Source organism: Talpa occidentalis, unplaced genomic scaffold (assembly GCF_014898055.3).
Source record: "Talpa occidentalis isolate TD23 unplaced genomic scaffold, MPIMG_talOcc4v2.1 talOcc4.9, whole genome shotgun sequence".
NCBI classification, from domain to species: domain Eukaryota; kingdom Metazoa; phylum Chordata; class Mammalia; order Eulipotyphla; family Talpidae; genus Talpa; species Talpa occidentalis.
In genome coordinates, this window is record NW_023605305.1 from 83,936,594 (window position 1) to 83,957,837 (window position 21,244).

At 44.4% G+C, this 21,244-nt stretch overlaps 1 protein-coding gene across 8 annotated transcripts in view; it reads right to left on the minus strand.

The window, feature by feature from the left end:
• Positions 1-625: 625 nt before the first annotated feature.
• Positions 626-21,244, minus strand: part of EBF1 (EBF transcription factor 1) — a 388,135-nt gene continuing 367,516 nt past the window's right edge. For 5 of the 8 annotated variants that reach the window (XM_054691687.1, XM_054691686.1, XM_037499686.2 and 2 more), the window contains exons 12-16: positions 17,411-17,476; positions 16,339-16,516; positions 15,567-15,746; positions 11,919-12,113; positions 626-3,929 (exon numbers count right to left, since the gene is read on the minus strand). In XM_054691687.1, coding sequence (XP_054547662.1) covers positions 3,898-3,929; positions 11,919-12,113; positions 15,567-15,746; positions 16,339-16,516; positions 17,411-17,476 — 651 coding nt within the window. In that variant the 3' untranslated portion in view covers positions 626-3,897. Of the gene's footprint in view, positions 3,930-11,254; positions 11,599-11,918; positions 12,114-15,566; positions 15,747-16,338; positions 16,517-17,410; positions 17,477-21,244 lie in introns of those variants that run through there. The other 3 variants (XM_054691690.1, XM_054691689.1, XM_054691691.1) reach the window with 2 other exon arrangements.

Genomic DNA, 21,244 nt, shown 5'->3' on the forward strand with positions numbered 1-21,244 from the left:
CTCCCTTGACCTACTGCCTATTTGCTAAGTTGTCAAGGTATTTCACAAGCATTGTTAGCCTTATGTATTGTACAGTAGTGGCGAAAGCAGGGAGAGCATTGACTATGCAGTTAGAAAGACGAGTTGGAACTTGATGTGAACCCCTTTTACATGAGGACATTCCTGTTGGGTGTTTGTATAATGTTTGACTCCAGATACACTTGACTTTACCCACCAGGGAAAGAATCTTAGCCTCATGGGACTTACAACGAACGATCATAAAAGGTCCTAAGTTCACGCATGCCCTCTCACCAGTGAGCCAGGGCACACACTTAATTGACCAGAAGGCTCCCTGGGATTAATTAGCAGCTGTATATGAAGAGCTTGGTTCAGACTTGGAGACAGAGGATGACCTGCTACCATGACTAGATCCTGAATTCCCAATCCAGTGACTGCAGGGGGATTTCAACATGTGGCTGGTGAGAGGCCCAGACTCTCCGCTCATTCCTGGGCCAGCCTGGGCACACGCGCATCCAGTTGCTGCCAGCAGAGGGCAGCAGTACGCTGTGCGTGTTCAATTTGCATCCCAGATGAGCAAATCCCCAAGGACTGACAAAGAAAGTGGGTGTCCCAGGACTACCCTAACATCTTTCCTCTGGGTGTCAACACTGGTCTGAGTCATTGCGAACACAGCCCTTTTGCATTAAGTTGGACTTTGGCGCATCTAAAGGAGAGAAATGAATACACAACTAGGAGCTGCCATCACAGACAGGAAGTAACTTTAATTAAATATTGTGAAAGTTGAAAAGTTTTTACAGCTTGAATTTTTGCAAAAAAAAAAATTATAACAATTTCTACAGTAGTTAGGTTCTCTAACAATTGAACTGTACAGTGTGTGTCTATTCAAAAAGTTTGATAAGAAGGTGAAAGGTTAGTAGATTTGGAGATGACTTTGTTAAGCTGCATTCTAGTACAATGTGAGGCCAGGGCATGTTATGCAATCCAGTCATCCAGAAGCTGTATTTTTCCCCCAAAACTGAAATCTGAATTAATTCTCTATTTCATTTTCTTCTTAAAGCCATATTCTGTATTTAGGGGAACATCATTTACTTGTACAAGTTGGTGTAGAAGACAGAGGGTCAGAGAGCCAGAATGTCTTTGCATCTAATCAATAGAAATAGAGGCAACAAAACACAAATGATACACATTTTAAAGGCTCTTTGGACTTTTCGTGAAAACATTCTAACCACGACACGTGGCTGACAGATGGGTGGCGTTTGTTGTCAGGGTCTGAGCCGGACACTTCGCCAGCTGACCATTCCTTTGCAAACAGTTTGGGGCTCACCAGACAAAATATGGCTTTAAATTGTACACATCTTCAGTCCAGCGCTTACCACAAATTCAGACCACCTTTCTGAGTACCGAGAAGCAATGCGTCCACCTTGCTTACATTTTCCAGTTTTTTTATTATTATTAATCATCATTATTATTATTTCTCACCATGAAAAATCAGCTTTCCTCCCCCTCCGTCCCCTCCCCCAACTCCCCTCCCCCGCCCGCCCCAACCCATAAAAATCGCACTCTTGACAGTCTAGTGAAAACCATTGCAAAATCCATATGGGGCATGCACAGTTGCAGCATTGTTGTAAATTTCTTGCTCTACTAGAAAAAGTTACATTTTTTAAGGTAACAAAACAGTTCTTTTGTGCTTTTCGATTTCTTTGTTTTTTTTTTTTTTCTTTTTTCTTTTTTCTTAGAATGTTAGTGATGACTGACGGTTCTGGTGCACAGTTACAATGTACAAGTGAAATGACTATGATTTGCATTGTTAAGGCATCCAATCTGCTGGTTTATATTTATGTGAAAGACAGAGGAAATATACAAGCAGACTTAAGAAAGAAAGTATGTTCATTGATTTCTATGAAGTTTCTCCCCGAATTTAATGCACAAAATGCGTCACTCCAAAGGGAGAGATTCCATGCATATTAATAGAGTAAAACAGCATTGGGGGGGGGGGGGGGGGGGATTGTAAGCTTCCAAAGCAAAGGATACATTTTTTTTTTAATCTACAGAACTAAACGCTACAAGAATAATATGCTACTATTTTTTTTTTTGCCATATGTTGGAAAACAACTCCTTAACTTACAAATAATACAAAAATAGACGATGGCTTTTGAGTGGAAATAAAAAAAATTGAAGCATGGTTTAAAACAATACTAAAAATAACTATAAATGAAATGTTTAAAAATCACATTGAAACAGCTAATACAACTGTAGGTGGCCAAACAAACACGCACTTTTCACATAGCAAACATACACGATAAAATAAATTGGGGGTAGGAGGCAAAGGAAGAAGGGGGAAAGCAATGTACAAATTCCAAAGATAAATACATTATTTATATGGATATTTTACAAAATCCCCTTTAAAACAAAAAGCCTTTTAATTAACTTTGCATGTATGTGCAAGCTAAAGGTAGTGAGCTTTTTTTTTTTCTTTGCAAAATATGCAGTAAAATCTTTTTGTGATATTGAAAAACTGTCTTCAGACATTAAAATGTATAAATAGAACAACAACTTTGGCAAAAAAATCACAAAAAATCTACAGTATTTATAACTACATACAAAAACACAACAGCAAAGAAAAAAATATCAGGCAAATGCATCCTCAGAGCTTTGCTGCTGCTTTGCTAGACTCATTTTTAAGAACACTTCCCAGATAACGAGAGCAAAAATTCCCATCGAACAGAAAAGTATGTTTTGGAGGTTTCAACCTTCTCCTTTTCTCCCCGTTTCCTTTTACTCTTAATTCCAAAGCACTTGACCTGTCCTTTTTCATCTATTCTGTTACAAATGGTAAGGGTCTACCCTATACCCTACAGGTGCTATCTCCCAGGGGAAATTTTAAATACCTGCCAAGTTGCTTTTGTCAGCATTTGGAGGATGGATATGACATCAGCCTTCAGGATGAGTAAACTTTAAATCTTGTAAATGGTGGCATGTAAGTGGGATTTGGCTTGATAACTGGAGGGCATAATGTGGAATTCTGTGCCTGGGCCCTGTTCTGTGAAATCTCAAAGGAGATCTCACACAGGATGTGCCACCAAACTCTCGAGAGGCTTCAGAGGAAGTTGACATACGTAAGAGAGAGAGTGATACAGGTTTAAATACGCAGTTTTAACAATCTGTCTAGAGGCACTGGATTTCTGAGTAGAAGGGAAAAATGTGATCACCTACATCACTTTTAAACTTTCCAGGCTGCATTTAATCACACAGTTACTTAAGACAACAATACGAAAGAGATAAATAAGCTTGCACTGCTAAGGGATGGCATGTTAAGTTAGATATTGAAAATGCACGGTCTGAGCTAACTACCATCTGAAATGCTTTAAGGCGCAAAAGCCGACCCTTAGTTTTCTAGAAAATCTAACTGGCATTCCTATTCTGTCCCATACAAGCTTTTTTTTTTTTTCTTTTTTTAAAACTTTTTTGTAAATATCACCACTTCACTCTCCCTTTACACAGCTTTAAAAACATCATAAATTAAAACATGGAGTCTTATTTATAGTGTCCCTTGTATACAGCTTTACGGTTTATAAAAGACAAATGATTGCAGAGTTAAGCTTTAAAAAAAAAAAAAAAAGGAAAGGAAAAAGTGGATTTGCTTTTATCAACACAGAATAAATATATCCCCCAAATACTTGGGAGGTCCGACTCTAACCAACACCCTGCACTTGCAGACCCTCCAGTTGCAGTATTTGCAAGGTCGGTGATATTGTTTGTTTAAAAATCTGCAGTTATTGTGATTCCTCTTAAAAAGGCCTGAGTTAAAAGTTCCACTCTGGGACTTGTATCAGATTACTCTCTGTAGCAGAATCCAACCTCTTCTCTTCATGAATAAAATTCTTCAAGGCAATTCTTTCACATGGGAGGCACAATCATGCCAGATATCGCTGCAGAAAAAGAAGACAAAAGCCAATGGTCAAATATCTCATGGAGGGGGGGAAAATAGTGAAAGAAAAACAGTCACACACCACGATGATGATTAAGTATTAGCCACCAATGTGCTCACATCTGCCCTGGAATTTGTCATAAAACATGTAGTTTTTTTAAGAATGAAAATGTATCCGTGTGTGTGTGTGTCTGTAGCAGAACAGAAGATCCTAAACATACCTCCAAATCTGATTCCAATTTTAAAACATAACTGAAAAATTGCATAGCTTGAATACCACTGGGAAAATAGCATCCCCAAACCTTGCAAAATAATGAGAATGTTCGATTTGTCACTTTTTTCCCCTGCTCCCCTTCACTTCCAAAATAAAAGATTAAAAAAACAACCCGTCCCAACTGGCAGCAATTTCTGCAAAAAAAGCCACCCTGACTCTCTGAGTATCCGAGGGAAGATGGAATAGAGGAACAGCCGCTGGGCACCCACATTTCTGTCCTCGCTCCTGGGAAAGGAAGCACCAGCTACAGCTCATACCCATCAGCTGGCATGGAAGGTGAGGAGAACACCTGGAGAGCAGGGAGGAGAGACAGGTTTACAATGAAACAGCAGGCTGTCTTCTATACCCCTGCATCGCTCAAGGTCTCTGGAATGCTCTTACCAGGGCTCTAGAAAATTGTAGCCTAAGAATGCTGGAGTAAGAGCCTGGAGAAGGGGAAAACTACTGGGGCAGGGTGGGACGGAGGGATCAAAAATCTTTCAGTGCTTTTGAAGTTAGGAGGCTGCACAGAATGGTAGCTAGAAGCAAGTAGGATCCAACACACCAGCTTTTTCTGCTGAGTGTCTTGGGTGGGGAGATACTTTTCTCCTGGAACCTCTATCTACCCAGCTAGAAAATACAGTTCATGGGTATTTACAAGGGCACTGACATAGTTCGGGCTGTTGGAGATTTAAATAATGTGAAGCGATTGGCAAGGCTCAGCTTCTCAGAAAGACTGAAGAAAGTTTAACTGCTATTTGTAACCAAACTGTGCTGCTGCTGCTACTAACCTAGCTGTGTGACCTCTGCTAATTGCTTAACTTCTCTGGGCTAGGTTTCCTCTTTTATCAAACAGACCCCATTCCATAAGGCAGACTTCACAGGATGGGTGTGAGGAATAAAAGTATTCAGTAAGAAAATTAAAAGTATGGCAACTTTGAAAATTGGGGAGATGAGAGTTTTGATCGCAAGCAAGAGGAAGGCCTCTTGGACTTCCATAGATGAGAAAGTCACTGCTTTATTTTTACTGGCCATTCTAAATTTAAATTAATGTTCTTCTTGGGTGAGGGGGCTATGCCTAGGAAGTGGTCCTTGCTTCCCAGCTCTCCTGTCTGGAAGAATGAAGGAGACACAGGGAGAGAGGGGAGGCCCTGCACCCTCTCCCCTACTCCTGACATTTTAGATTCAATTAAAAAAAAAAAAGTATTTTGCCAAACACTTTTTCCGTTAATTTTTAAACCCATCTGTATTCACAAGGAAATTTAATCCACATGTTTCTGATTCATTTACACGTAAATCATCCAAATGTTGTTTTGCAAGAGCCATTTCGCCGTCCAAAAGCTCCTGGAGTCTTTTCCTTAAGCCCTCATAAGCCATTTTTCTTAGAAACAGGAAGTGTCTCTTGCCAAGTGCAGACCAACTGAAACCCCCAAAGATTTGGGATTGGCTGGAAATGCAGTCCCCCTAACATTCAAATGAGCCCTAGATTTGACAAAAACGGGGAGCTGGGTATTTTAGTCCCAGCCTTCACTAGAGAATCAAGATACTCCCCGGAGCTTTCCATCCAGGCAACCTTGCTACAGACAGGCCTCTCCGTGGAGTTCTGAGCTTCTGGCAAAAGAAGCAAGTCTCCTTTCACCTTCCACCAAATCTACTGTGTGCTGGAGAGTAAAGGACAGTCCTCCTGCAGGAGTCCAATAGCCCAGATGGAGCAACCAGCTAACATCCATCCACGATGAACCGATAATAGAAATGTGATATACATTTAAAAATGCCCTAAGTATCCAGATCATCAGACAACATCAACATGATATAAAGCAGAGAAGGGACAAACTTTCTGCTCACAGGGAAGTGGGTCCAGTTCACCTTGAGCCCCTGGACCCTGAAAACATCCCAATCAGATGCTCAGAACTTAAGAAACTTTGAAAAGGTACCAGAGTGCTTTGATACCAGTGCCACATAACCTGCCCTAGGAATGCAAAGTAATAAAACCAATGAACTGTGGGCAGTGCCAGCTCACAGTGCCGCTATGTCTAATGTGGGGCACCAACCCCAGCACCCTGAGCACCCTAACCAGAACAGAAGCCAGCCGAATGCCCTCACGGAGACTGAAGAGACTGCTCTGGGCATGCCATCTTAACTCGGCTCCCACCAAACTCTGCTCATAGACCCCACATCTGAATTATTTCAGGAGAATGTGAGTGGATTATTAAAAAGGTTATGTTTATATATGTTAGCAAATAATTTTTAAAAATACCTGAGGGCATCTAGAGGCGGCTTTAGTCTACCCACTTCTGATCAAATGGAAGCCATGGAATCTTCCAGAAGGTATCTACACCCAGGAGTTCTCATGTTAATAGGGACAGTTACAGCTCTTAAATCTCATCTGAGACTTCCCAACTCCAGATACAGAACCCTCACAGATGAGCATGTGCTGGGAAAAAAATCACCGTTTCTGGCCTCTGAGCTCAGATACTCCTAAAGAGCCTTTTTATAAAGAAACCTTTTATAAAGAAACATCTCTGCATGGCTACAGGGAAGCTCCCAGGGTTTTTAGGAGCTGTTTTTCTTGTATCTGTGCTGCAATCCCCAAGATTACGTATGTGGGTGAGAGGGACGGGTGTTTGAAGCTTAGAATGTTCCAGAAATACTACTGGCACACTCACTTGCCCAAAGGGGCCCGTGAAGATTTCCATGAGGACACAACACTCTCCACAATGTATGCCAGGCTGTCACAAGACCCAGCTTCTCCCACAGCAGCTCGGAAAACTATTGGCATGAAAGGCAACACATTTCTCAGTGCAGTTTCCACATTTTGATAAGCACAAAGGCAAAATGAAAAGCTTGGCAGAGCTGGGAGAGGTGGGAGGAAGAGGATCGAGTGTGGTCTTCCTCCAACCTCATCAGGCACGGCGAGGAGGCGGCTTGCCAAAACTGACTATGGGCAGGGAGGAGGAGATTCCAGGAGATTCGCTACCAGATGCCATGCTAACCTAGAGTCAGCCGGGGCCAGCAGCCTGAGCTTCAGCAAAGTGGGGAAGCAAAACAGTATGTTATGGGGACAATTGGTGAAACTACTCTGGCCTTTTGCTTTTATTTTTTCACGGCAGAGACTGTCCAGGACATGGTTAGAGTTTAAAATCACTACAGGCAGGAAGGCCCGATGGCAAGGTGACAGCCTTCTGGGGGCTGCCTCTCCCTTGATTAATGAAGTCCTCTGAGGCCTGAAATTGCATGGGATCCAGGCTGTAGGGGCATCTGCTCAGGAGGAGGGAGAGGATGCCTCCACGATGATGGCTAGGCGACTCAAGTCTTTGACCTATGAAAACAGTCCCCTGCAGAGAGGGTAGGATCAGGATTTATCATCAGTGACTATTGAGATAAGAATGGAAGATTTTTCTGCATTCTTCTCACTAAATCAGAAATACAGCTGGATAGCTCAAGTTTTGAATGGGCTGTTAATTGGCCTTTACATTCAGAAAAGGGTTCTGTGGGGGGAAAGTTGAGAGGATTAAAAGGCATGGTCTTTGTGGTTTCCCTGCAGGATGGCTCTGAATCCTTGATAAAGTTAGGTGCCTTGGTGCTCTCCCAGCAGCAATCCCAAAGCCATTGTTTCTGAGATGTGTCTGACCACAGCATTGCAATGTTTAACAGGATGTCTTGCAGTTCTCCAAGTGCCCAGTTAAGAGTTGCTTTGTCCCCTTTCTCAGGCATAGAGCAGATAGTCAAAGGTTTCATCTACCTAGAAGAGAAAGTCGATGGGAATCCCAGTGCAACCTGTGCAGTATGAAACAGATGTAAAGAACTGAATTTTCATGACTTCCCTGAAGAGGATCCTGGTTCAGCCTCATCTGCTTCTCGGTGCCTCGATCCAGAAGGCTGGGGGCTTCCTGGTCTCTGCATACCATCCTCTGGACTCTGGCTCAGGTTATCCTCACCTCAGTCCTTTTGTTTCAAACATCTCCCCCACTGGCCCCCTCCCAAACCCTACATGCCGCCATCCAAGGTCCGAATCAGAGGCAACCTTCTCCAGGATGCTGGTCTGTATCCTCCCAGATCTCCCCTCCTCTGGGCGTCTGTCCTCAGTGGTGCCACCACTCCCAGACAGATCAAACTTCTTTACGGTGATGTCCAGTGTCCCCTAATAAAGGTGCCAAGTTTGTGCCTCCATAAGCCTCTCCCAGTGATTGGAATACAGTAGGGCCACTTAGCACAGGGGCTTACAGACAGGCAGTCACTGGGATTGTACCCAGGCTCGTTGAAGTGCTCGCTCTGTGACTCTGGATGAGCCCTCTTGGTTTCAAGCCTCAGTTTGTGTGTCTGTTAAATGGGGCAATTTAAGAGCCAGCATCAGAGGGTGGGGGAGGGGATGTAAGATCATGCAGAAGTGGGTCTGGGGCCAGCCCCGCCATGTTAGTGCTGGTGACATGGTCATCATCCTGTGAGATGGGGAGGATGCTGTGCTGCCTTGTTGGGGAACAAACATTCAGGTATAACTAGAGAAGGCTAAGGAAGGGCTGCTGGGGAAAAGGCCTTACAAAAATAGGATGCTACACAATTAGCGGAGTGAAAGTTGGCGGTAAATAGGCCTTTAAACACTTACACAGCCTGAATGTGTCACCTCTAATCTTGTTTGCATGGTCAATTGGCTTAACCAACTTTTCCTTCTCCCTTGCCTGTCTGAATGATCGCACTCTGAATGAGGTGGGTCCCAAAGAAGTAGGTGTTACTGTAATGATGAAAAGGAGGAGGAATCGAAATGTCAGAGATGGTCACCCCCAATTTGGTAACCCACCTACACCCTTGTTTGCACAAGAGTGGAGTCTGGGAGGCTTAAAGAGGAAGACATTCTCTTTAATATAGATCTGAGTGTGGCTTTTCTCAGGGGAGACTCCAAGGGCCCCAAGCAGAAGCATCCTGGGGTGCAGGGTGCCATGCCCTAAAGGCTGCAGGGATGGAGCTGATGGTACAGCTACAATCCTGGGCTGTCAGGAAGGGAACAGGCACTTCAAGCAAGCCAGGGCCTGTCACTTCCATCTCTGTGCTCATCCCTCCACAGTGGCCACTAAAAGGCAGGGATGTCTGATATGACAGTCTTAGAAAAACCAACAATGTTTTTTTAAAAAGTGAAGTGATTAAGAGTCAGGGCACATGGGCAGAGAAAATCATTCCACAAAGTCTCTACTTAACCTAATCCATCCCAAGGAAAGGGCAGTGGCATCCATCAACACCACCAGACCCGTCCCAATGTATCTCTGAGCTCTGAGTGAGACCCCAGACCTCTGCACTATTCAGAGGCACATGAGAAACATGGAGAACAGTGACAGTTTCCAGACTTCCAGGATCTGTGTGGGCATGGGGCAAGAGAAGTTTAGGTGTGTGCGTGGTGGGAGATATGAAGGGGGTAACAGATGCATGAGCTTGGAGTGTGTCCCTGTCTTGAAACTGCTTCATCACTAAACACACACCCCCCTTAACCACTGTTTCCTAGATCCAGGAGGTGCCAAACCTGGGCTGACGCCCTAATTTTTGTTCCTTCTGCTCGCTCCTTGGTCCACGCGGTGTGCGAGGGCTGGGCCAGAGACATGGGCTGCCACTTGATCTCTGTGGTGGGTGATCCAAGCCTGGTGAACTTTTTCTGTCCACGTGATGAGCCCCACATTATCTGCTTCCTGACAGATCTGTGTTTAACAAGGGCTGTGGCTGGCAGCTCAAGACCAGCAGATGTCCACTTTCCATATGTCCGATCTTGATTTAAAGCCCGTCTAAGTTCTGTTCACCTGGACGATGTATCGCAGCTAGCCAGCTGGAGGTTTGCTTGCTGAGGGTGACAAAGCCTTATTTTTGGCTGGAAAATGGGTTGTTCCCTTTGTCAGTGGACATTTCCTATCAGGAGGAACCTTGCCTGCAACATGGTTTTCTTCCCTGGAAGGCACAAGGACAGGCTGTATTGAGCAGACTTAGCAGATTTCTGAGAGGTCAGTCTTCTGGAGGCAGGAAGGCATGGAGCTAAATTCTGGGGTCACATGATTCAGATTCATTGTTGATTCCATGGTTACCAGCTGTGTCACCTTGAGCAAACTGGGCCTGAATTGCCCCATCTACCCAATACTATCCCCAACAGGATTGACCTTGTAGAGCCTGCCAAAGAGCTAATGTGTGTTTATATCATTTTGTCTCCTTTTTTTTAAAGATTTTTTTTTTTATTTATACAAGCACTGGGTACAGTCAGAAGCGCAGGAAGGTGAGAGAACCCAATAGAGCCAGAGCGGGAAGCAGAGCAGACAGACTGATGAAACACACTGAGGGGAGCAGCGGGCGGCAGGAGAGGTCTGTGCGCCATGTTGGCAGCTGGGGACCGAACCAGCACTGCAGAAGCTGCGGGCAGCTTCACAACCCAGTGCTCAACCGCTGTGCCACCGGGAAGGCCCGTGTTTATATCATTTTGAAGCATGTAGTACAGAGAACAAGCGTATATAAGTATAAAGGATAATGCACATACTTGTATGTAGACACAGGACTGAGAAATCCCAGATGGGGGATGTGCCCCCACCTCCAAGGCAGACCTCCATCCATAAAGGTCCCCTGGGAAGCTACAGCGCTAGGGGTTAGGGCATAGACCCTCTGGACTTTCCTGACATCTCCGCTTTCACCAGCTACACTGGTGAGGAGGTGCTCACACTCCCTACACCTCAGCTGTACCATCTGCACTAGGTTCCAACAGAAAGTGGGGAGGATCAAGTAAGATGAGGCTGGCACCATGCTCCATGAATAGTGTGGGTTAGTGCACTGACCTCCTTTTCCTGCCCGCTGCCTAAGCAATCCTGGATGGGCCTTTTACCCCTTCTGAGTAGTAAAAGCTTGGAGATGGCATGAGGAGACAGGGTTTTGCGCCTGAGTCTGATGTCAGTTTCTGCCAAAAAAACACTGCTGACCAGAAGCCCAGCCTTTTCCGAGCCTCCCTCACCTTTAGATTCCCCCTCTGTGAAGGAGGGGCTGTGAGCACCTAGGGCTCAATCCTGCTGCCGGCGGGAGTGGGCACAAGGCTAGCACCTAAGAGAAATGTTAGCGTGGCAGGCCTGTTCCAGACCACGGGACTTTTGTTCAATGAAAATGTCACCTCCGTTCTTGGTGACTGTTGCTTTCCATATCTCATCATGGGGGAAAGATTGAAGTATTTTAATATGAATCAGAATATTCTACTGGCATTTTGGGGTTTGGGTCCCAGCAGTGAGTCTGCAACCTTGATCCATCATGTTCTGACCTCAGGGCTCATGCCCTCCCTGTTATCAGCCCCACACACGTTCACTCTGACACAGGCAACAGGAAGGGAAGGTTGAGTGACCTACTTCAGGAGAGGCCAGTCCCAGGAGAGACCCTGCAGTGGAGAACTTGCTAGAGTCTACAAAAGACTGGTCTGATTATGGAGACAACAGAGTGAGAGAGGAGAGAAGAGAAACGACAGCATTAGTATGTAGAAGCAGTGTTCTCAAGCATACCCTGACCCTGAGAAGAATTGCTTCAAGTAGAGTGGGGGTGGCTCAGGTGACTCCAGCAGAGAAGGAATGTGTGGAGTGAGGCCAGGTCCCCAGAAAGCCAACACAAGGGACCAGGAGAGACACAGGCAGAGAGCAGCAGGTAGGCCTGAGGCTGACCTTAAACCTCTGAAAGGGGCCTGTTTCAGGCCCTGGGAGGGTGAATCAGGCATCTGGTGGGCCCCGGGGGCCCAGGGCTTACCTTGCAGGCTGTTCCCATTGGTGCTGGTGCAGGTGGGAGGTGGGGATGTCTGGGGTCTGACGACTGGAGCAAAAGCACTCTTCTGTTTCACGGCAGAGACCATGTTGGCTGGTGAGAAGGAGAAGATGCCCGAGGAACTGCTGCAGTTGGAGGGGAGGCTTGTAGAGGAGGCCATGGTGGGGCTGGATGGCACAACTGAAGGGGGCAATGGGAAGTGGAAATCAGTGTCTGTGCTGGCACTCGGGACAGGTGGCTGACCCTCCCCACATAGCACGTGCCTTCCCCCAACTCTTGGGACCTTATCCCCTTCATCACCTGGCGCTTGGCAGGTGCCACCTTTTATTACTGACCTTTTACATGATAATGATGGGTCTACTGTGTGCTAGGCAGTTTGTGAGGCACTGGGGCATCCCAGGCCAGAAAACAAAGGTGCTTTTCTAAGGGATAGAGTCTCACAACATGGAGAAGGGGATGGAAAACCAGAGGAGGCCTCATGGAGGAGGCATCTTGGAAGCATTCCAGGTAGGGCCAAAATGAAGGTTCTGTCCACTGGGATGGGGGTAGAAAAGACAGGAGGAGACCAGTTCAAAAGGGTCTAGTGGCCAAGGGAATGTGAGGTATGAGGAAGAATCACAATCTAAGGCACTGGGAGATGGTCGTGTGTCTGTTCTCTTTTCCTATGATACTGAGTTTCTTAAGGATGTGACTCTACCCTCATGTTCAACAATACAGATACACAGGCATGTAGGAAGCCAGGCAGGTCAATACGCGGCACATGCACCATGGGTAGATAACGCAGAACTACAAGTTCAAGTTTCAGGCTCTCTGCACCACCCATGGAGCTGCACATAAATGATTGTCAGTGAATAAGCAGGAGCACAGGAGTCTTGTATAAACACCCACCGTCTGGTTTTGGAGGGGATGTGGATTATCAGTGTGCTCCTTTGGGAGATGGGATTGTTGAGTAGATACACACTCTCTACCAAACAATGTCCTCCCAGCCTGGCCTGCTGCTAATAATCTCTCGGTCACTTTAGGAGAGACAGTGTGTGCGAATCTCTAAGTCCTCTACACTCAAGACTAGAATGTTCAGATATTCACCCTCTGTCACCTCCCTCGCCTGCCCAATGCTTACCAGCACTTCATTCAGATTCTGGGCACTTCTTCCTTGCCATATTATTTTTTTCACATTTTGCAATAAACATACATTGCTTCATCCTTCATGAGAGTTCACATTTTTTTCGTCTTGTGTAACTGGCCAAGCAAGCTCACATTGGAGTCCATTATGTGTTTTTTATACAGGTCAAATCAAGCAAGCAGAGGACTCAGAAAATAGTTCAGTGGCTCATTCAGGGGCCCTCTTTAGAAGGTGCCAGAAAGCACACCCCAATCCAGTGCCCTTTCTACCACCCTTCCCTGCAAATGGAGCTGATGGCCGGGGGGAAAGATCCCCTTCCCCTGAGCCCACCCTCATCCCAAGAGCTGCCTGGGTGGCTTTGCTGGCTTTGGAAAGTTGAAGAGGGAATCAATATTGGTCCGAGGCAGCAGACGCCATCAGGGGGACATGGCCCCTCGTCATCAGCCCCCGGCACTACACAATCCAAAGGCACTGAGTGCTTTATGGAGCAGAACACAGCCACCATTCTCGGAGTTTTCACAAACATTTTCTAAACTGTACTTTTCCTTTTAATGAGGCCAGCATTTTTATACATCTCTTAGGATTTGTAAATGTGAAAATACGCTCAATAATAACACCCATTTAAATTGCAAAACTCCTGCACTGGAGGTTTGATTTTTAAATATTCTTAGACTTGAAATCCTGCTGGTTCACTGAGGAAGGCAATTAATCTCGTTGGCAAATGCGATCATTATGTGTATTTAGAGGTGGGGAGCGTAGAGGGGGAGGTTAACAGAGGAAGAGCTGAAATATAGTCAAGCCGCTCCATTTGTTATAACATTATTAGTTATCAGCCAGCACACCAGAAAAGTGTGTTGTTCACCAGTGGAATGTCTTATTTTATTTTTTATCCTGTTCAGAATTTTTCAACATGAGTGGTTTATGAATAATTAAATATTAGGGAGGCAAAAATTTAAATCAGCTGGGCTTGGTGTTTATTGTTTTATCTGCATAAATGCAGATAAAACCGTCCCATCTGAAAGCCTGTTTGAGAATTTAATACTATATTTGTGAGCAGTGAGGAAATCAATTAATGGAAATTAAATGTTCCAAGTTTCGCAGTCTGACAGATGCAATCTCAGGCTGAAGTTGTTGAGTGTCTGCATGGGCTTGGGAAGACAGCGCAATCCAAGCCCCTAAATTGAATTGCTACCATAGAGCAATTAGTTTATTGATTTAATTAAGAATGCCACCTTTTAATTTTCAGGTCATGATTGAAACATTTTCTGATTGAGTAGATGGGAGAAAACAGAAATGATAGATCTATGAGAAACGATCTTTCGATGAATCAAAATCAGATGTGAGACTGGCCCCAAAGGCTGACTCTTAAGCAGATAGACAAAAGGTATGCAGGCTCTGGGAGGGGGTTGGATTTTAAATGCACAAGCTGTTGATTCTACAGACAGTAGAAACATTCAGCACACACACAACACAAAAACGCACCCAGCAAGTGAAAGGTCCTGAGTATGGCTTTCAGAAATAACTTCTCTCAAAGGCTAGGGAGGACCTTCCTCTCTCAAAGGATTTCGCACACACCACATTGCCACAATTAGAGATAGCGTGCCTTCTATTTTTCACCAAAACTCCTTTATAAAACAAATCACCATCAATGTTCTTTAGCAACACATCTCCTGTCATCATCTAAAAGTCAAAGAGTTCAGCCATGTTTTACACAACATAAGACTCCCTGACACCGTCCAAGATGAACTCAGCTCTCTGTGTAAAAACCCTCAGAGGGAGAGCAAGCAATCGCGACTGGAAAGTCATGGCCCATGACATTTTATAAGTAGAGATACCAGCTCCCTGAGGTTCTGTAGGTGCAATCTAATGGTTGTACCCAAAAAAGCCCTTGAAGACAGGGTCAAGACCCCAAAGAACACTTCTAGCGCATGTTTTGTTTTTGTTTTTACCTTGCCAGAGTCCTGGGGAGGGAGTCTGTATTGATTTTTTTTTCCCCCAGTACACATCAAATCCAAAGAGGAAAATATACAGGAGAAAAGAGTTTATCATTCTTTCATTATGATTATTACTTAGATTTCCTGGCTGTGCCTCTCAGGAGCCAGGCATCAAAACAGGCTCATCCGTAACACCCATCACATGCTTACAGTCTCACAACTGGTTGGGATAGGTGTTGGTTCCTTCTCCAGTTTACAGACACCAAGACTGAGTCCTGGAGAGGAGATGAGCTTGCCCAAGGACACCAGCTAATAACCGGTTAAAACGTGAATCAAACCCATCCGACCTGACTCCAGGCTAGGGATCTTGCTATGACCTCTACCTCTGCTTTGGGTTGCAGCAAAGTTCTGAGTGTTCTGAGAGGACAGAGATTTCTGCTGGAGACAAGGCTGTCTTTGGTGGTATTTCGGGGTCAATGCCTAGCAGGGAGGGGCCTCTGAGACTCAGGAGGTCCAGCCAGTGGACCGCACAGTCCACAGCAACATAAAGACAACAAGCCCCCCATCTGTACTTACTGGCATAGGGTGAGTTGGCAGCTGAGCCATTGAGGAAGGTCGGGGAGCCGCCCAGATTGGACATGGCGGCAGTGCCGTATCCATTCATGCTCGTGGTGACGGAGTTATAGTTGGTCTGCTGGGGGGTGGTGCTGGGCACGTACCCATGTGGTGATACGCTGCTGGAGTTGCGGGTGAAACCTAAGGGATTGGGGCAAAGTAGGGTGAGAGTGGTGGTCCTGGAAGATTTGGAGGAAGGAAAGCCTGTGGGTCTTGCCTCCCCCCACGTCCCAGGGAAGCGGCCCGGCCTACTGATTCATGCGTGCAGGTGGGTGTGCTCGCTCTGTGATTAAAATGGAAAGCGAGCAAAAGACACATTTCTTAGCAGATCATAAATACTTAGCAGGGCCGTGAGAAGTGGCAATGTAGGCCCTATAAATTATCATTTTGGAGCAGAAATAAATCCCAATCTAAGAGATGTACCCTGGAGTTAACAGGTTCTTATTCCTTGGGCAAGGGCGATGTGCTCTGGCCCCTCAGCACTTTAATTCCAGGCCTCTTTGGGGTCTGTCACTCATGGTTTATGGTGAAAAGTCAAATGGAGTGATGGCTGAATGCAGGCATACTTTCCAGCCCCCTAGATAGGATCACTGGCCGTGACAGTTAGACCACACTCTACTGTAACAGTTGATGCAGACCAAGTAGGAATCTCCCTTTTTTGGGAAAAGGTAGTTGTGGGGGGAGGTTGAGACTGAGGGCAGGGAAATGAGGAGAAGAAAAGCAGACTTCTGACCCTGATTGGTGGCCTGCGAAGCCTCGGAGACATTCACAGCCAGCTGCCCACTGAAGGAATTCACGCCCATCATCCCCGCATGGACCGAGGTGTTGGTGAGGGCTGGGAGCTGGCTGTGGTTGCGGGGGACGCTGTACAGGGCCTCTGCAATGTCAGCTGCTCTCTTCAGAATAATTTCCTGCAAAGGAAAAGGAAGAGTCTCTTTGGCTGCCCAGTCACCCTCCCAGGGAAACCAGATTCCCCTTGCTTCTGGAGTCCGGGACGGTGCTCAGGGTTTTCCCGTGGTTCACTGCACCACCTCATGTGGCTGTCTCCGCCAGCCTGCAGGTAGAGACTCACCCTATCACAAGTTGGGGTCTCGAGATCCAGGGAGGGAAGACCTGCTAAACAGCCCTCCTCATCTGTTTAAGGGCAGAGCTGGCCTGCATAACCCCATCTAATTCTCAAAGTGCATTTTCTGAGCCACTCTGCAAAGCCACCTCTTACTGTCACCATGTGACAGCACCGTGGGCTCCCCTGCTCCACAACACACAGGGTCTGGGGTCATAGGGCAGGGGCTGTAATTCATTCCCCCTGCTGAAGTTAAAGGTAGGTTATGAGGAAAACCAGCATCCCTGAGGATAAGAGGGTCTGTGTCCCCGGGACACAGACTCAGGTGACCTCAAAAAGAAGTGAATGATGGTACAGCCCCATAGTTTCCTGAGAACAGAGACTCGTAAATGTTTACTTGCTCTATGAAATAGAAGGAAATAGCAGGACGCAGGTCGTGGGATGCTTTAGAGGAAAAGAAATTGAATCCCCCTTTCCTCCTCAATTTTCTTGAAAACCCAGAGGAGTAAAACCAAGCAGCACGCACTCTCTCCCTTCACGAAAGACTCAGAGCACCTCTGCTGCTCAAGAAAACAATTCCTTCGAAAAAGGAAGGAAAGACTGACAAAAGAAGAGAGACTTGAATGGGCCTCCAAGATGTCAACTGGGAGTGACATCCTCTGAGCCCATGTGAGCAGATTTTCTCCCTGCACTTTGTAAGGATGAGGGGGAATCCGTGTGGTGGGGACCCGGCGCGCCTCACCTGGTTGTTGTGTGGCATCCCGTACAGTGCCTCCACCAGGTCCGCGGCCCTCTTGAGTATCACTTCCTGTAAAACAGATAAGCACCTCTGAATGAAGGCAGGGCGTCCTTACCACGTGGTCACGTTTCCTCTGGCCACGGGTTGCCAAGGCACTTCTGTAGAGGCAGTAGCTTGGGGAACCCCCAGAATGGCAGTAAATCACCAATTTATCCCTGTTTCACATACACACTTCATTGAGTCAAAAGGTGAGCATCATTGGTACCGCCAGATAAAACACATCACTCAGTAGCCTGCCATCGGCACGATAAAGCACTCATATGTTTATTGCTGAATACAATTGCGAGGTCATTTGCCAGATTACGACAATCGATGTCATTCAATGCATGTTATGAATCCCTAAGATGTGTTTATTTTGCACTTAATTGCTTATTCCAGGAACCATGACCTTATCAGACAGGTCATTTTCGAGGGATTTCCAATCAATCTTCAGCTACTAGAAGCATGTAGCATTAAACTTCTTTTGTTTATCTCCCTTGTGTGGCAGAGCCTCGAGAGAAGGGGCGATGTAGTAAACCCACACACCAGGCAGTGCACTGTTTGTCAAAGGCTCTTACGAAAGGATTCTCCTGCCCCCGAAAGCTCCCGCTGCACCAATTTTCATGACTGGCAGTGTCTGTTTCTTTCATAGCAGTTCTTTGCTATTTCAGTATTGTTTGTCATTTTCCCCACTTGCTCATTCATTTTCATCCTAGATATGTTTTTCCGTTCCTTGCAGTTGAAGAAAAATTATCCCCCTCTTGTCATTTAGGTGGGCTTCCAGATTTAGCTTGCATGCTCGTTTCTAATAATATAGGTTGCTCTACAAAAGTGTGTGCAGTGGTAATTTTCATTCTAACCAGAAGAAATCATTCCCTCTTCCTTCTGCCCTAATTTTCTGCAGATTCATTTATACTGGCACAGGAAAAGGAAAGTTAAGCTTGGGACATGTAATACAGGGTCTTATCTGAGAACAAAGGCTGAGTATTTTTATCAGAGGTGATCTACAAGAAGATATGTTTGCAGATTTGGGGTGTCAGTGTTTGCTGTGGGTAAAGTTTCCAAAAGAAGTGTAACTTAAAATATTTTACACAATAGATTTCTGCAGGAGAAGCTATTCAATTTTCATATACTGTAGACGCTGATCAGAAAATAGGGATATAATTGCATTCATTTTGCTGTCACCATAGCCTCTTCAAAAATCCTTGAACAACTCTTGAAATGACAAGCTTTTAGATACATATTAGCATTTTTCAATTTTAAATTCTCTATAATATAAGATAAAATAGTTGTCATACTGCAGTAACTACTTATGACATATATAATGTCCTAAATTCAGAAATAAGATCAAGGGGCTTTCAGTTCTCAATAAACATTTATACTTGCCTTAAGCTGCTGGACCCCATTTATTAAACAGTTCAGTTATTTTTCATTTAAGAAATGAAAAAGCATTAATCAATGAGGTTTGAGTTGATGTATCTGAAATAGTTTCTTTTTGTAACTCAAGCTATAATTCACTACTTGGTGTTTGCCATATTGTCTGACCACAGAAGTTAATAATTGACCACGGTATAGGTACACTAAACTCTATCCCCAGATCAAATTCAGTTTCTGCTGCTTTCACTAACATCTCACAGCTTTAGCTGGCTCTTAGGAAAGATGAAGACAAAATAGCATCAGTTTGTTTATTAACTAAGATTTGCCTTCTCTGGTTCTGTGTTCACTTATTTCTGTATATCAACCTGTACGCCAGTGTTTGGGCTTGGAAGAGAAGGTATTTTTCCTTTTTTTGCATTTTAGAAAGAAATACTAAAGACTCCTATTTGTGGAAAGTTCGAGGAGGTGCAGTTAGAGGCTGCACCATAATTCTTGTGGCACCATAATTCCATAATTGAGGATGTGGCACATTGTTTTTTCACTGTAATTAATTTCACAGAACCAGGGGAGATGTTCAAAGTAAACTCTATAATTATTGAAGGTTTTGTAAACCAGAAAAAAAAAATCCCCATTATCTACTTGTTTTTTTTTCTTCTTTCAATATTCAAAGCTCTCATGACCATTTAATCCTTCAAAATAAGACACAGGAATCTCGCTTCCGAAAGTCGCATCCTTCTTTGAGCCACAAAGCTAAAAAGGGCTTTTCCACTAGGAAAATAGGTGGGTCATCTGCCCGGCAGTGTTGAAGAGAGTGAAGCTGGATTTGCTGTCTGGGAAGTAATGCCCTTAAATTCTATCTTGCTTATTTAAAAATGTCCTGCACTGCAGTATCCCTTTGGGGTTGAAGGGAGAACCAGCATTTGGCTCAGCTTTGCCAATGTGATCCTGCTTCTATTAGTGAGTTCTGCAAATGGAAAGGAGAAAGGAAATTTCTGGGTCCTCTATGAGTTAGTGCCACGGACCTGCAAGGTGCTTGGATTTCGGTGACCAGAAAATTGCTCTCACCTCCATGTCATTACCTTCCCAGTGAACTAGCCCCCAAGCGTGTTTGTGTTGGGGATCTAATATATTGCCTTTCAATCAGAGCTGAGAACCACTGAACACACAGACAGAACATGACGAGCAGGTCAGGAAAGCAATAAAGATTTTACAGAGCTGTCCAAGGTGCTAAATTTACTCAATAATGGGTTTGGCACCATAGTGTTAACCTCTCATTTACTACCAGTTTGAGGGACTAAATTGAAGTAGCTGACTTCATTTACCTTGAAATGTATATTTTATGACATTATGTAAGTAGATTGAAAGGGCACCGCAGTTTTAACAATTTAAAGGCTAAAGCATGTTTAAGATGAAACTTGAATATTTATTGTATATTGCACTTAAAGTATATAGAATGTTAAAATGTATTGATTAAATTTGTAAAAGGCATTATAACAATGACAGGTAGTATAAAAGATGTATGCCTTTTAAAATCAAATTGATAGTGTATGCTATCTCTTCTGTGGTCACAAGTGTAATTTTTTTGCAGTTTTATATGGTAATTTGAAAAATCTGTAATTTCACATTAGGAAATGATTGAGCCTGAGATGTTAAAAAAAAAAAAGAAATTTCCCATAAGGGAAAGAGCTAGCTGTTTCATATAATCTTTTGTCTCTGAAATTGTTCCTAAAGTCTTATTTTTTGTAGCATTAGGAGGGAGCATAGCATTGCATCCTTCCACTCTAATATGCAATTTTAATATTTCTGAAAAGAAAGAGCACTTGGCTAGTACTAATATCTAATTTTTCAAGGCATTTATTTGTCAGGAGAGATTTTCTCTTCTTTTCATAATGTTTTAAACGTCTCCCTGCTTGCAGTTTAAAATAGGAGGGTAGAGATTAGACCCTTCCAAGATAATTAATCCTATCCTAGGATTTAAAAATATATATCCCATTGGGGAATTAAGAAGAAAAATACTAGTATCCTAAATATTGAAAAGCCCCAGAGTCTCCTTATAGAGCTTATGCTCATTCTCCAATCTATTCCCTGAGTCAGACTATTTTTCTTTCCATGGGCTTGAATTTCTTCCCTCTTAAAGAAACAGAAATGTTTATGTGATGCCACCCTTTTGCCAATCTATTTCCTTTCACAATTAAAACCCGATTTTACCTGTCTTTGCCCTGGCCCTCATTTGATGATTATATGAGTATCTGCTATGGAGAAAGTAGAATAACCACACCAAATCTACTTACAGTCCATAGAAACACCAAGGAGACTCAAGGATGACTGGAGTTCTGAGAAATAACTCATGATTTGAAAACTTTATAAAAATGCCAACTGGGCTACAGTTGTAGATGGAGGTACCAACTTGACTCCCTCTGT